The following is a 16,341-nucleotide window of genomic DNA, read 5'->3' on the forward strand; positions in this document are numbered from 1 at the left end:
CCTCACCTGTCGCAGTGGTTACATTTGAATGGCTTCGCTCCCGTGTGTTTCCGATAATGTCGCGTGAGCTCGTCGCTCCGTGCAAAACGCCATTCGCAACCTTCCCACGAGCACTTGTACGGTTTCTCACCTACAAAAAAGGGAGAGAAAAAAAAAACTCATTACCAAAACCAGCAGGCAAAACCCCGCGGGGGGAACCCCCCCCGAGGCACAGGGCCCGAGCCCACAGTGGGGGAGCCCCCCCCCTCGAGGCACAGGGCCCGAGCCCACAGTGGGGGAGCCCCCCCGAGGCACAGGGCCCGAGCCCACAGTGGGGGAGCCCCCCCCCGAGGCACAGGGCCCGGGCCCGCAGTGGGGGGCCCGCACGGTGGGGGTGGCATTAGAACCTAGCCCCAGGACCACAGCGCACAAACTCCCAGAATGGGGAGTCTGTGTACCTGATGCTGAGGTACACAGCCCACAGTTCTGAGAAGGCGGCATTCAGCATGCTGGTTTCATCAGTCAGAACATTGAATACAGGAGTTGGAATGTCTTGTTGACGTTGTATAAGACATTGATAAGGCCACAGTTGGAATACTGTACACGGTTCTGATCACCCTATTATAGAAAGGATATTATTAAACTAGAAAGAGTGCAGAAAAGATTTAGTAGGATGCTACCGGGACTTGACGGATTGAATTATAAGGAGAGGCTGAATAGACTGGTACTTATTTCCCTGGAGTGTAGGAGACTGAGGGGTGACCTTATAGAGGTCTATAAAATAACGAGGGGCACAGATTAGATAGATAGTCAATATCTTTTCCCAAAGGTAGGGGAGTCTAAAACTGGGGGGGGGGGGGGGGGGGCGGGGCATTGGTTTTAAGGTGAGAGGGGAGAGGTATAAAAGAAGTGTTCAGAGGGGCAATTTTTTCACACAGAGGGTGGTGAGTGTCTGGAACAAGCTGCCAGAGGCGGGTACAATTTTGTCTTTTAAAAAGTATTTAGATAGTTAGTTACATGGGTATGGAGGGATATGGGCCAAATGTGGGCAATTGGGATTAGCTTAGGGGTTTTAAAGAAAAAAAGGGCAGTGTGGACAAGTTGGGCCGAAGGGCCTGTTTCCCTGCTGTAAACCTCTATGACTCTACACAGAGGCCTACAGCTCCCTGTGCCGCTGAAATCTCAGTCTTTTCTATGAGCGAGCTGATGCTGTGACGGTTGCAGATTTGATTCGGGTCAGGAATTTAAATCAGCAGCAATGTAGTTTTGAGCTGGCTTCCAACAGGCCCAAGCCTGACTGAAGCAAGCAGTGGATCTGAAAGATTTTGATTTGCTTATCTGTGTGTGTGAGAGTTATCTCCTGGAGATCAGGCCCGCTACTCACTTGGAGACAGAGGAAACAGGCTGAAACAGGCCAATAAACAGGAGGCCCAGCCTTGCGCTGATGTTTGTGTGTTTTTTTTTAAATAACAGCACAGGTCCTGTAAGGGCAAGAGTCCCTTACAGAGCCTGACTTCACTTCAGAGCTGTACTCGGAAACTGACAGGAATGTGCAACAATGCCAAGTAAGTAATACTTTACACGGAATAACAATGACTCAAAACACACAGCGGCCGGCTGTAGGCCGCACAGGCATTCCCAGAATAAACACAGCTTTCCCACAAAGGGGAGACTTGCCTGTACATGGCGCCTCGTAAAGAACATCGCAAAACACTCTGCCAACCTCGCACTCAGAAGCGTCGTCACTGTCGCAAAGCCAGAAACGCGGCAGCCAATTTGCGCATAGCAAGATCCCACTAACAGCAAGGGGGTACGGGGCAGATGAACTGTCTCAGTGATGCTGATTGAGGGATAAGTACTGATTTGATTGCGGCATGTATTGGGGTACAGTGAAAAGTATTGTTTCTTGCGCGCTACACAGACAAAGCAAAGCGAGAAAGCGGATAGCACAGCTGCCTCACGGCGCCAGGGATCTGGGTTCGATTCCGGCCTCGGGTCACTGTCTGTGTGGAGTTTGCACGTTCTCCCCGTGCCTGCGTGGGTTTCCTCCGGGTGATCCACTTTCCTCCCACACTCCAAAGGTGTGCAGGTTAGGTGGATTGGCCACGCTAAATTGACCCTTGGTGTCAGGGGATTAGCAGGGTAAATATGTGGGGTCACGGAAATAGAGCCTGGGTGGGATTGTGGTCGGTACGGACTCGATGGGCTGAATGACCTCGTTCTACATGTAGGGATTCTATGATGATAAGGAAAGGGTGCAGAATATAATGTTACAGTAACACATAGAGCAAAGAGAAAGATCAGCTTAATTCAAGGTAGGAAATCAAAAGCCTGACAGCAGCAGGGAAGAAGCTGTTCTCGAGTCAGTTGGTATGTGATCTCAGACTTCTGTATCTGAGGTGGGAGACAGAATGTCTGGGGTGCATGGGGGTCCTCGATTACGCTGGCTGCTTTTCCAAGGCAGCGGGAAGTGTAGACAGAGTCAGTGGATGGGAGGCTGGTTTGCCTGATGGACTGGGCTTCATTCCTTTTGTAGTTGGCTAGCAACTGAGGTGAAATAAGGCTCCTTCAGTAGCTCCTTCCAAACCCATGACCACAACTGTCTAGAAGGACAAAGACAGCAGATACCTGGGAGGTTCCCCTCCAAGTCACTCACCATCCTAACTTGGAAATATATCAGCCGTTCCATCAGTGTCACTGGGTCAAAATCCTGGAATTCTCTCCCTAACAGCACTGTGGGCATACCTACATCTCAGGGACTGTTAGCAGCTGAAAAAAGCAGCTCACTACTGCCTTCTCAAGGGTGACTCAGGATGCGTAACAAATGCTGGCCTAGCCAGCAACGACCATATCCCACAAGTAAAAAGAAAATACAACTCAAGTGCTGGTGAGTCAGGCTCACACATGACTCAGCAACAGGCCAGGAATTTTCAAAGTTTTTGGCTGAAATCTCTCAGTCATCACCAATAAGAGAAACTCTAACTGCTGCCCCATGACGGTGTTACCATCACTGAATCCCCCACTGTCAACATCCTTAGGGTTACCATTGACCAGAAACTCAACTGGACTCACCTCATTCACACACTTGGCTACAAGAGCAGCTCAGAGGCTAGGAATACGAGTAACTCACCTCCTGACTCCCCAGAGCCTGTCCACCATCTACAAGGCACAAGTCAGGAGTGTGATGGAATACTCCCCACTCGCCTGGGTGGGGGCAGCTCCAGCAACACAAGGCGTTTGTCACCATCCAGGACAAAGCAGCCCTGCTCGATCGGCACCACATCCACAAACATCCACTCCCTCCACCACCACCACTCAATCGCAGCCGCGTACACCATCTACAAGGCGCACCACCGCAATCTACCTCAGACAGCACCTTCCAAACCCATGACCACGTCCATCTGGAAGGACAAGGACAGCAGATACATGGGGAAAACACCACCACCTGCAAGTTCCCCTCCAAGCCACTCACCAACCACATTTGGAAATATATCGCCGTTCCTTCACTGTCACTGGGTCAAAATCTTGGAATTCCCTCCCTAACATCACTGTGGGGTCAACCCACAGCACGTGGACTGCAGCGATTCAAGAAGACAGCTCACCTCCACCTTCTCAAGGGGCAACCAGGGATGGGCATTAAATGATGACCCAGCCCAGTGATGCCCATGTCCCATGAATGAATAAAAAACACAATGGTTATTTGGCACTGGGCTTTTGCCATGTGTAGCCCTCCAAAAGTCCAAGGATCTGCGGGAACATTTCTAGATTAGCCTCAAAGATACTTTCTAGCTCCCCCTCTTTCCAGGAGCAATGGTGGGTCTCAAAACCATTGCCAGTCGCATTTGTTTGTAAGTAGTTGTGCCTGTCACTGTCTATGGCTACCTCTGATTGTTTGCTGATGGCGTCACTGACTTGGGCCCAGTCCTGGGCCTGGAAATCTGAACTGCGCTGTGCGGTTCAGCATTAGGTTGCAACTCAAATATATTCCCATAGGCCTCAGGCTTTTGCCAAGAGCATCACCCAGTTAGGCCGACCAACCCAGTGGACAGAAAGGGGTGGAGACAAGAGGAGCAGGGCTTACAAGGACACCACCACCTTCCTGCCACTCACTACCCTGACGTACAGTGTTGCTGTCCCAGTCCCTCCCTCCCAGCTTTACCTTACATCCCCACACCACTGTGTACAGCAGCCATCACAAAGGCTGCTCAGCACCACCTTCCCGAGGGCTGTCAGGGGCCTAACATCCCAAAAATAAACTCAAAGGTGTATGCAGGAACCTAACCCCGGTCACTGGGTCAGAGAGCATCATGTACAGCAGCAGAGACAGACAGACTGATCCTGTCACCAAAACAGGAAGGAGGGAGAGCCACAGGCAGAGAGAGAGAGAGAGACAGAGCCACAGGCAGAGAGAGACAGAGAGACAGAGCCACAGGCAGAGAGAGACAGAGAGACAGAGCCACAGGCAGAGAGAGACAGAGAGACAGAGCCACAGGCAGAGAGAGACAGAGAGACAGAGCCACAGGCAGAGAGAGACAGAGAGACAGAGCCACAGGCAGAGAGAGACAGAGAGACAGAGCCACAGGCAGAGAGAGACAGAGCCACAGGCAGAGAGAGACAGAGAGACAGAGCCACAGGCACAGAGACAGAGAGAGACAGAGAGACTGATCCTGCACCAAAGCAGGAGGGAGACAGAGACAGAATATATTAGAGACAGAGGGGTTTGTTATCTTTAATGCTCCCTTTCTTTCCCGGGAAGGGAATACATTTCTGCTGGAAAAGCCATGATGAATGTGGTTCGGAAGCACAGGTGCCAGACACTGCGCCAATTGTACGCCGCCAGCTCAGTTAATTGGTGGGTATCCCCCCCCCCCCAAAGGGGGGACAGCAGTCGGGCAGGCCCCGACACGCTGCCAGACAGACAGACAGGCCCCGGCAATTACCGCGCCAGGCATGGTGCTGATGCAGTTGCCTAGCAACCCCCTCTGCCCATCCTCCACCCTCACATCGACTGCTGCTATAACTAATTACAGGCCCCACTCCTTCTGCAACGTTTCCAGCTTCTGTCATCAGCCCGTCCCCCGGGGGGGGCACAGAGACACAGAGACACAGAGAGAGACAGACACAGAGAGAGACAGACACAGAGAGAGAGACAGACACAGAGAGAGAGACAGACACAGAGAGAGAGACAGACACAGAGAGAGAGAGACAGACACACAGAGAGAGAGACAGACACAGACACAGAGAGAGACAGACACAGACACAGAGAGAGAGAGAGAGAGACACAGACACAGAGAGAGAGAGAGAGAGACACAGACACAGAGAGAGAGAGAGAGAGAGAGAGAGACACACAGACACAGACACAGAGAGACAGAGACAGACACAGAGAGAGAGAGAGAGAGAGACACACACAGAGAGAGAGACAGAGACAGACACAGAGAGAGAGAGAGAGAGACACAGACACAGAGAGAGAGAGAGAGAGACACAGACACAGAGAGAGAGAGAGAGAGAGAGAGAGACACACAGACACAGACACAGAGAGACAGAGACAGACACAGAGAGAGAGAGAGAGAGAGAGACACACAGAGAGAGAGACAGAGACAGACACAGAGAGAGAGAGAGAGACACAGACACAGAGAGAGAGAGAGAGAGAGAGAGACACAGAGAGAGAGACAGAGACAGACACAGAGAGAGAGAGAGAGACACAGACACAGAGAGAGAGAGAGAGAGAGACAGACACAGAGAGAGAGAGAGAGAGACAGACACAGAGAGAGAGAGAGAGAGAGAGACAGACACAGAGAGAGAGAGAGAGAGACAGACACAGAGAGAGAGAGAGAGAGACAGACACAGAGAGAGAGAGAGACAGACACAGAGAGAGAGAGAACAAGAGAGAGAGACAGACACAGAGAGAGAAAGAGAGACAGACACACACACACACACACACAGAGACAGGGACACAGAGAGACAGAGAGTTTGGTATCACACCATTATTCAGCTTTGGGGCATTCGAACAGGCGAGAGATTGACACAAAAAAACAGCCTTCCAGAGTGTTTGGAAAATCAGTGAGGCCCAAACACCCTCAAACTCAGATCCAGGGCAGGATAAAGGCCACACTGGCTGTTAGAAGCAGAGTGAGTTGTCAGACAGACCAAGTCAACAACAGGCCCTGAGTAACAGGTGAATGAACGGCAGGGCAAAGGTCCAGGAGGATTACTCACTGACCGGACTGGGAGGTGGTATCGAAAGGAGAAAGGAGGCACCGTTCTCCACAGCGTGTGGAATCTATTACCAGACACTCCCCCCACCCCCTCGTCCAACAGTCCCCATTGAGCTACTTAACCTGTGATCTCCACCCCCACCCCCCCCACACACCCTCACTAAATATCTTAACCTGTGACCTATCCCCACTACTCCAACCCCCCAAATACCCTCACTGAACATCTCAACCTGTGACTTCCATCCCCCCCACCACCTCATCCGAGACCCCAGTGTTTACCTTAACCTGTGACCTCCCCCCCCCAACTCCCTCACCAACCATCTTAACCTGTGACCTCCCCCCCCACTCCCTCACCAACCATCTTAACCTGTGACCTCCCCCCCACTCCCTCACCAACCATCTTAACCTGTGACCTCCCCCCCCACTCCCTCACCAACCATCTTAACCTGTGACCTCCTCCCTCACTCAATATTTTAACCTGTGACCTCCTCCCCGCATCCCCTCCCCCACTCCCTTACCAAAGTCTTCACTGAACATCTTAATCTGTGATCTCCCCCCTGCATGCCCCTCACCCCCACACCCCCATCCCAGATTCCTCACTGAACATCTTAACCAGTGACTCTCCCCTACCCACACACAGACACAAAGGTATAGGAGCAGAATTAGGCCATTTGGCCCATCGAGTCTGGTCCATCATCCAAGCGTGGCTGATAAATTTCTCTCAACCTCATTCCCCAGTAACCTTTGACCCCCTTACCAATCAAGAACCTGTTTATCTCGGTCTTAAATACACTCAGTGACCTGGCCTCCTCAGCCCGCTGTGGCCATGAGTTCCACAGATTCACCACCCTCTGGCTGAAGAAACTCCTCTCCTTCTAAAGGATTGTCTCTTTACTCTGAGGCCATACCCTCGGACCCTAGTCTCACTGACTAGGGCCTTTCAGTATTCTGTAAGCTTCAATGAGATCCCTCCTCATCCTTCTAGAGTCACAGAATCCTGACAGCGTAGAAGGAGGCCATTCAGCCCATCGAGTCTGCACTGACCACAATCCCACCCGGGCCCCATTCCCTTAGCCCCACATACTTACTCTGTTAATCCCCCTGACACTGAGGGTTAGGGGGTAGCATGGCCAATCAACCTAACCTGCATATCTTTGGTGTGTGGGAGGAAACCCTCGCAGACACGGGGAGAACGTGCGGACTCCGTACAGACAGTGACTCGAGGCTGAAATTGAACCCGGACCCTGGCGCTGGTGAGGCAGCAGTGCCAACCACTGTGCAATCGCATTGCCCATCGAGTACATCTTTGCCACTGTCCCACCCCCCACCCCAGCACTATTGAACTATTCAGTCTAACAGGTTGTAATTAATGATGAGAGAGATGCACAACATCCAGCAACAACATTGGCCAAATATTTACACGTTTGAAAAGGTCGAAACAGCCACCACTTGAAAAGTGTACACAGCGTACCGTGTGTGCAGCGCAGTGTACGTGGAGCACAGTGCGCGCGTACCGCGTGCTGGGAAAGACACACGCGGAACCTCAACGCCACTGCTCACAAGAAATAGAAGAACTTGAATTTTGACACGGCGCCTCGCGACACACACCAAAGGCCTTTACGGCAACCTTTTAAAACGTGGTCGCTGTTGTGATGTAGGAGGCGTGGTGGCCATTTTATGCACAGCAGCTGCAGCTTAACATCCCGTCTCAGGGGACAGGACCTCAGAGTGTTAAGCCCCTCCCTCAGTACCTGAGCAAGGTGGGGGGGTGGGGGAGTTCGGCCTAGACTTTGAGCTCCAGTGGGGTTTGAACCCATAGCCTTCAAAAAGGAGACAGAGAGAGAGAGAGAACGTCACCAACCGAGGCAGGGCTGGCACAGTCATCTGGGATCCTCCCAGAATCAGGGCTCTTTCCCACTATTTTATTTGCCGACTTGCTTAGATTCCAGCTTCAAGGCCATCCAATCATTGACGCTCTGCCAGCTCTGAGCTCTCCTGTAATCTCTCCAACACTTCCTCAGCCGCCCACTGCAACCTCTGACCAGTTTGCAGAAAGCTTCCTCAAATCACAGAGAGAGAGGGGGAGGAAATTTGAACTTCCTCCAGCTCGATCTCTAGCAGTTATGGCAGGGCGAGGTGTCCAACCCTATTCAGAAATCACCAGTTAAAAAAAAAAACACCTTTCCACCAAAGCCATGTTGGTTTGTACTTCCTGACCTCTGACTGCACCCACATTATTTCCCCGGCCAGTTCTCCTTTGTGTTATATTCCTTTGCTTCCTCTCTCGTTAACTTTGTGCTAATTGCAGCAAGGTTGCTGGGAAATAAAGAATAGCTGCTCAGTATGGTTAGAATGTGGAACTTGCTGGCACGCGGAGTCACTGAGAGGGGAATGGACACATCTGTATTCGAGCAGAAGCAAGATCACAGAAATACAGAAACTCGAAGCAGGGCTAGGCCATTCGGGCCTTCGAGCCTGTTCCACCATTCATCTTGATCATGGCTGATCATCAAATTCAAAATCCTGATTTCCCCCCCGCTTCCTCCATATCCCTTAATCCCAAGAGCGATATCTAATTTCTTCTTGAAATAACACAACGTTTTGCCCTCAGCTACATTCTGTGGTAGTGAATTCCACACGTTCGCCACCCTCTGGGTGAAGAAATTTCTCCTCACCTCAGTTCTAAAAGGTTTACCCCTTCTGCTCAAACTATGACCCCTGGTTCTGGACTCCCCCACATTCAGGAACATTCTATCTGAATCCACCCGGTCTAATGCTGTCAGAATTTTATAAATTTCTATCAGACCTCTCTTATTCTTTTAAACTCCAGTGAATATAATCCTAACCAACTTAGTCTCTCCTCGTATGATAGAGCTGCCACCCCAGGAATCAGCCTGGTAAACCTTCGCTGTACTCCCTCTATAGCAAGGACATCCTTCCTCAGATAAGGACACCAAAACTGCACCCAATATTCCAGGTGTGGCCTCACCAATGCCCTATACAATTACAGCAAAATATCCTGACCCGTACACTCAAATCCTCTAGCTACGAAGACCAACATACCATTTGCCCTCTTCACTGCCTGTTGTACCTTACTTTCAGGTCAGCACACATGGGTGAAGGGGAGGAATTGGCAAGGTGAAATGGGGTGGTAGATATGTCATGAGCACCGCCTCAGGCCTGCTGGGTCAAATAGCCTGCTTCCGTGCAAAGAGGTCCTATACCAGGCTTGGCCAATATACAGCGTGCGAGTCCTATGGGACCTGTGACGTCCCCCCCCTACCGTGTTATTCCCCCCCATCCCCTTCGAGGCCTCAACTCACGCCCAGGCTAGGCAAAACAGATTAAGGATCTTGTACCTCAGTGTCACATTTGGACATAATGGGCAGAATTTTCTGGTCCCACTGAAGTCTACAGCTTTTTGCGTGGCTGGCCCAGCCTGTCACTGGGGAACCTGCCACAGGCACAGAAGATCCCGCTGGAGGGAATCCCGCCCATTATTACTGTAAGGGTGATATATAAATAAACTGTTGCTGTTGAAATCCCCATGCTGCCCTGCTGCTGTTGTATTTCCCAGAAATTTTCCCAAAAAGGAACCAAAAATAAAAGAGTTTGTGGGGGGGTGGGGGGAAGAAACACAGGAATAGCTAATCATCATCTCTACCTGGATACAAGGCCTGGGTGATTCCCGCTTCCACAGTGATGGGGTTTTGAGATGGATACAAGTCCACGGGATTCCCATTGCCATGGTGATGGATTTTGAGATGGGAAGAGTACAGAGGGGGCCGTTGTGATATTGGGTCACATGGTTTCCGAACATGTCACTGTATATCACAGACACGTTTGCTTTCCAGCATCCAAGAGACAGAGAGCACAGCTAGGGGACAAACTCCTTGATGGTTAACCAAATATGGGTGGAAACTCCTGCTCGGATTGAAGAGACCAAATTCATAAGGAATTAAAACCTGGAAGATTCGCCTAGTTTGTGCTAGAGAGGGGATCTCCAGTTATGCTCTCACCGGGTGGCATGGTGGCACAGTGATTAGCACTGCTGTGTCACAACACCAGGGACCTGGGTTCAATTGTCAGCTTGAGTATGTGTGGAGTCTGTACATTCTCCCTGTATCTGCATGGGTTTCCTCCCACACTCCAAAGATGTGCTAAATTGCCCCTTAGTGTTGGGGCGCTAGCTAGGGTAAATACATGGGGCCATGGGGTTAGAACCTGGTGGGTTGGTGCAGACTTGATGGGCCAAATGGCCACCTTCTGCACGGTAAGATTCTACGATTCTAACAACTCTGTTAGCGGTTACCATGCAGAGAAAGGAAAAGACCTTAAGTAAGCTTTTGTGAGCCAAGAATAATTTTCCACTGAACCTTGGGGAGCAGAATACCTCCTTAAAGTTTAGTGGAGCACATACATGAATTCTTTTCTCAATGGAGCTAAAACTTAGAATGGGGGAAGTTCTGTTCCATGGTTAAAAGTGCAATTTGCCCACAGAGACTGATTTTAGTTAGTGTTTGTGGGCTTTTGTTACAATAAACATCTTAAAGTGTGAAATTTTACTTCCAGCTATTAATTTGATTTTGTTTTTGTTTTAAAAGTTATTGGTTTTGATCTAGATTGGAACACATTTATATTGCATTTCTAGTGCAACAAAAAAATCCCAAAGCCATGAGTGTTATCAAACAATATTTGATACCAAGCCACAGGAGGGGATATTGAGAAAGATGCTCAAAAGCTTGGTTAAAGAAGTAAGGAGTTTCTAAAAGGAGGATACAGATAGGGAGGTTTAGGAATAGAATTCCAGAAGTTGGGACCAGGGGGAGGACACAGAAATAGGAAGCAGAAAAAAAAATCTGACTGGGATTGCCTTACAACGCCCTTTGCAGTCATCGCTCAAGACATGATCAAATTAAAACTCAAAAACTGGCTTTTTGCTTTTATGGAAAGGAACAGTCACTGCCCAGCAACAATCGTGGGATTGCCAACAGTTAATACGTACAGTTTGCACTGGGTGATCTTCAGCACAAAAGACATCCCATGTTCCTTGATTCTTGCCCAGAGCACAGTGGTTAGCACTGCTGCCTCACTTCACCAGGGATCCGGACTCGATTCCCAACTTGGGTCACTGTCTGTGTGGAGTTTGAACATTCTCCCTGTGTCTGCGTGGGTTTCCTCCAGGTGCTCCGGTTTCCTCCCACGGTCCAAAGATGTGGGGGTTAGGTGGATTGGCCATGCTATTATTGCCCCTTAGTATCAGGGGGACTAGCTAGGGTATGTGTATGGGGTTACGGGGATAGGGCCTAGGTGTGATTGTGGTCGGTGCAGAACTGATGGGCTGAATGGCCTCTTTCTACACGAGAGGATTCTATAATTCCTAGAAGGGCACGAGCAGCAGATGCTACCCTATGAGTGGCATGGTAGCACAGTGGTTAGCACTGCTGCTTCATTGCTCCAGTGACCCGGGTTCGATTCCTGGCTTGGGTCACTGTCTGTGTGGAGTTTGCATGTTCTCCCTGTGTCTGCATGGGTTTCCTCCGGGTGCTCCGGTTTCCTCCTACAGTCCAAAGATGTGCAGGTTAGGTTAATTGGCCATGCTAAATTGCCCCTTAGTGCCCCTGGATGCGTAGGTTAAAGGATTTGCCAGGTAAATACATGGGGATAGGGGCTGGGTGGGATTGCGGTCAGTGCAGACTCGATGGGCTGAATGGCCTCTTTCTGCACTATAGGGTTTCTATGATTCTTTGAGATGCATGGGAGCTAAACCCACTCCGCAAATTGCCCTCTAAATCACAACACCGTCCCTTCACTGTCACCATAAACATATTCAACTGTGGAGGATCCGTAACACTTGGGTAAGGAATTCTGAAGATTCACAACCCTTTGCACGAAGGCATTTCTCTTCTCAGTCCTAAATGATTGTCTTATCCTGAAACTGCTTCAAACAATTGCTCTGTATCTACCCTGAAGAACCCCTTCAGACTCCTGCACATTTTAACCTGATCACCTCTCGTTCTTGGAAATTCCAGGGACCGTGACTCAGTTTACCCTTATTGATAAGAAGCCTCTCATCCCAGGGAATGATCTAGTGAACCAATCGCTGAGCCATCTCCAATGCAAGTACATCACAGAATCCCTATAATGGAAGAGGCCGCCATTTGGCCCATCAAGCCTTCACCTATCCCCGCAATCCTACATGTCGACCCCACTAATCCCACTGACACTGAGGGACAATTTAGCATGGCCAATCCACTTAACCGGGGGGGGGGGGGAGGAAACGCATGCAGACAGGGAGAACATGCAGACTGCACACAGACAGTGACCCAAGTCCCTGGCGCTGTGAGACAGCAGTGCTAACCACTGTGTCCCCCTCACACCTTCCTTAAATTGGAAGATCCAAATTGCACTGTCTTGAGGAGCGGTATCACCAACCCCAACTGTAGTAAGACTTCTTTATTCTTGTTCTTTAATCCCCTTGCAATTAAAGCCAACATGACATTGTTTTTTAAATTGCTTGCTCTACCTGCATGCTACCTTCTTGCTTTCCTTGTACAAGTCACCCAAGTCCCTCTGAACATTGACATTTACAAGTTTCACACCTTTTCAAAACTATTTTGCTTTTCTAATCTCATGATCAAAGTGAATACTCCCACACTTTCAACCTCGCTGTCCCCTTATTTCACCGGTTTATTATCTGTTTGCAGTCCCTTTGTGTCCTCCTCACAGCCAACATTCCCACCTAGCTTTGCATTGCCAAGAAAAGCCTAGAGAAAGAACTCTCCATCTCTTTGTCCAAGTCATTCACTTTGTGGGTTTCCTCTGGATGCTGCGGTTTCTTCCCACAGTCTGAATGACATGCTGATTAGGTGCACTGGCCATGCTAAATTCTCCCTCAAAATGTACCCAAACAGAAGCGTAGTGACTTGGGGATTTTCAAGTAACTTCACTGCAGTGTTAATGTAAGCTTTACTTGCGACACAAGTAAGTAATAAAGAAAATAATTTAGTGATCCTCACAGTGCTCCACTTGTCACAGCCTGCCAACTTGAAAATATCCCTTTTATCCCTTCTCTGGTGCCTGTTAACCAATCCCCTACCCATGTTAATATAGTACCGACATCTCCATGAACCTCCATTGTAGTTTTTGTGTATCATCTTACTGGTTGCCTTTATGGAAATCCAAGATTATGACATCTACTGCTTCCCCTTTATCTATCCTACTAGTTCCATCCTCAAAACCCTCTAATAAATTTGTCAAACGTGATTTGCCTTTCAGAAGTCAATGTTGACACTGATACTATGATTTTCTAATTGTTAAGACTTCCTTTTTCCATTGCTCCCATCATTAAGGCTTCCCTACGCACTTTGAGAACAGAATTAAAAAGACCGATTTGCTCTGTAGAATGAGGACGGGAGAGTAACTTGCGACACGACCTCACTTCGCCCCAAACAGGCCCAAGAGAAGAGGTGGCCTACCTGTGTGTGTTCTCTGGTGGGCTTTCAAGTGTGAGCTCTTGGTGTAAACTTTCCGACAGCCGTTAAATTCGCAGCGGTGGACTCTCTTCTTGTTGTCCGGCGAGGTCTCGAGGTCGCCCTGTCCGTTCTCACTCATGGCCTTGACCAGGCCAAGGCCGCCCTTCCTCTGGACAACCTTCAGTGCCGTCGTGTCGTCCGCAGCTGCCGGGGCGTGCGGAGGCTTCAACAAATGTCTGCCCAGCTCGGGGGAGGAGGGCGGCGTGAGGGACGTCACGGCATTGAGCTGGGCGGGGTTGACTGGGGTCAGGGCCTCGCAGGGGGGCTCCGCCGTCGTCTGCAAGGAGAAGGGCATTTCCAGCTGGAGCTTGTGGGGGGAGGTCGGGGTGGAGGGCAGCTCGCTGCTGTCCAGTTGCCTCCGCGGAAAGCTGACTTGCAAAGAGTGTGCCAGCTCCCCCTCGTCGCCAACTCCGGCGGAGGCACTCAGCATACAGTCCAACTCCTCCAGGAACGGATCCGCCAGCTTCTTGGGTTCCGTCTGAAGGTACCGCTCCAACTCGAGACATGTCTGGGGGGGGCAGGGGGAGGAATAAAACACAAACATAGGCATCACAGGTGGAGAATTCCTCCTGAATTCTACCTTAAAAACATACTCAAGCAGAGCAACCTTGCTAATGTGCTTACACATCAGAACATATACATACAGCCTGTGCCATAGGCCCAGTCACAGTGGGTGGAGGTGAGGGGGCACATTGGCAATGGCCCAGTGGTATTATCACTAGATATTAATCCAGAAACTCAGCTCACGTTCTGGGGACCCAGGTTCGAATCCTGCCCGGCAATAGTGGAATTCCAATTCAATTAAATAAAATCTGGAATTAAGAATCTACTGATGACCGTGAAACCGTTGTCAATTATCAGAGAAACCCATCTAGTTCACTAAGGAAGGAAATCTGCCGTCCTTACCCGGTCTGGCCTACATGTGACTCCAGAGCCACAGCAATGTGGTTGACTCTCAACTGCCCTCTGAAATGGCCACTCAGTTCAAGGGCAACTAGGGATGGGTAATAAATTCTACCCCAGCCAGTGACACCCCTATCCCATCAGTGAATAAAAAAAATGCAATCATTCCAATGGTCTCCTTAGTCTCTCATCATCAGTGTTCATTCATTCAGGTCCAGCTTATCTTAAACTGCATTTACCCAAGACCCTTACACCCTTTTGCTGATCTATACTGCCCCATCCCCTCCCCACCATCCAGTAATGCTTTCAATTCAAACCCTCTATGGTCTCACCCCTCTCTCCATCTCTGTAACCTCCTCCAGCCCTGTATCCTTTTGGCAGTTGTGTGTTCCTCTCCTTCCGGCTTCTCGAGCATCTCCCCCTCCTTTCACCCACCAATATGTGTGTGGAGTTTGCACATTCTCCCCATGTCTGCATGGGTTTCCTCCGGGTGCTCCAGTTTCCTCCCACACTCCAAAGATGTGCGGGTTAGGTTGATTGGCCATGCCAAATTGACCCTTAGTGTCGGGGGGGGGGGATTAGCAGGGTAAATATGTGGGGGTTATAGGATTAGGGCCTGGGTGGGATTATGGTCGGTGTCGACTTGATGGGCCAAATGGCCTCCGTCTGCACTATAGGGATTCAATGATTCAACGGCAGCTGTTCCCTCAGCTATCTAAGCCTCTGGGTCAAGATTGTGGAACTCCCTCCCTAACAGCACTGTGGGCAGTTCAATAAGGTGAATAACCACTTTCTCAAGGGCACACAGGGATGGGCAATGAGGAGAGGGCCTAGCCAGCTACACACACTCATCCTGTGACAGACTAAAAATAAATTGCCTCTCTAAACCTCTCATTAAGACTGTCTTAAATAAAACCTCCCTCACTAGCTCCCCAATCCCTCCCCACTTACCCCCCAACACCTTGGGGCTTTTTTCTGAGTTAAAGACACTGTATAAATGCAAGATTATATTGTTGCCACGTGAGGATTGAGTTGTAAGCGCTGATAAGGTTTGCTGTCAACTTACACCATCAAAACAAGCATCAGATCTGAAGGCCAACCTTTACCTAACCGTCCCCAAACAGGTCATATTATCTGAAGTTTGCTCTAGTTCCTCACCTGCGGTCTAGTCAGAGGCACACACATTTTCTTTTATTCTGGACCGGGGTGTCGTTGGCTGGCCAGCACTAATTGTCCATCTCTAGTTGCCCTTGTTCAGAGGGCAGTTGAGAGTCAACCACATTGCTGTGGCTCTGGAGTCACATGTAGGCCAGACCAGGTAAGGACGGCAGATTTCCTTCCCTAAAGGACATTCATAATCTTTCACAGTCATCAGTAGATTTTTAATTCCAGGTTTTTTTTTTACTGAATTCAAATTCCACCATCTGCCATGGTGGGATTCGAACCCGGGTCCCCAGGACATGAGCTGAGTTTCTGGATTGATAGTCTAGCGATAAAGGCATTTAAACGATCGTTGGATAAACATATGGATGATATTGGAATAGTGTAGGTCAGATGGGCTTTAGATTGGGTTTCACGGGTTGGCATAACATTGAGGGCCGAAGGGCCTGTACTGCGCTGTAATGTTCTATAATACCACTAGGCCATTGCCTCCCCTACAGCACGCACAGCAGGGATGGTGGGAATTAGCAGATCCCATGCTCTGCATT

General features: G+C 49.8%; 1 protein-coding gene across 1 annotated transcript in view; it reads right to left on the bottom strand.

Moving 5' to 3' along the window:
* Positions 1-16,341, bottom strand: part of klf7b (Kruppel like factor 7b) — a 66,197-nt gene that overhangs the window by 7,969 nt on the left and 41,887 nt on the right. The window contains exons 2-3 of the mRNA XM_080198181.1: positions 13,673-14,237; positions 7-130 (exon numbers count right to left, since the gene is read on the bottom strand). Coding sequence (XP_080054307.1) covers positions 7-130; positions 13,673-14,237 — 689 coding nt within the window. The remainder of the gene's footprint in view (positions 1-6; positions 131-13,672; positions 14,238-16,341) is intronic.

Source organism: Carcharhinus amblyrhynchos, chromosome 11 (genome assembly GCF_965287045.1).
Source record: "Carcharhinus amblyrhynchos chromosome 11, sCarAmb.v2.hapA, whole genome shotgun sequence".
NCBI classification, from domain to species: Eukaryota; Metazoa; Chordata; class Chondrichthyes; order Carcharhiniformes; family Carcharhinidae; genus Carcharhinus; species Carcharhinus amblyrhynchos.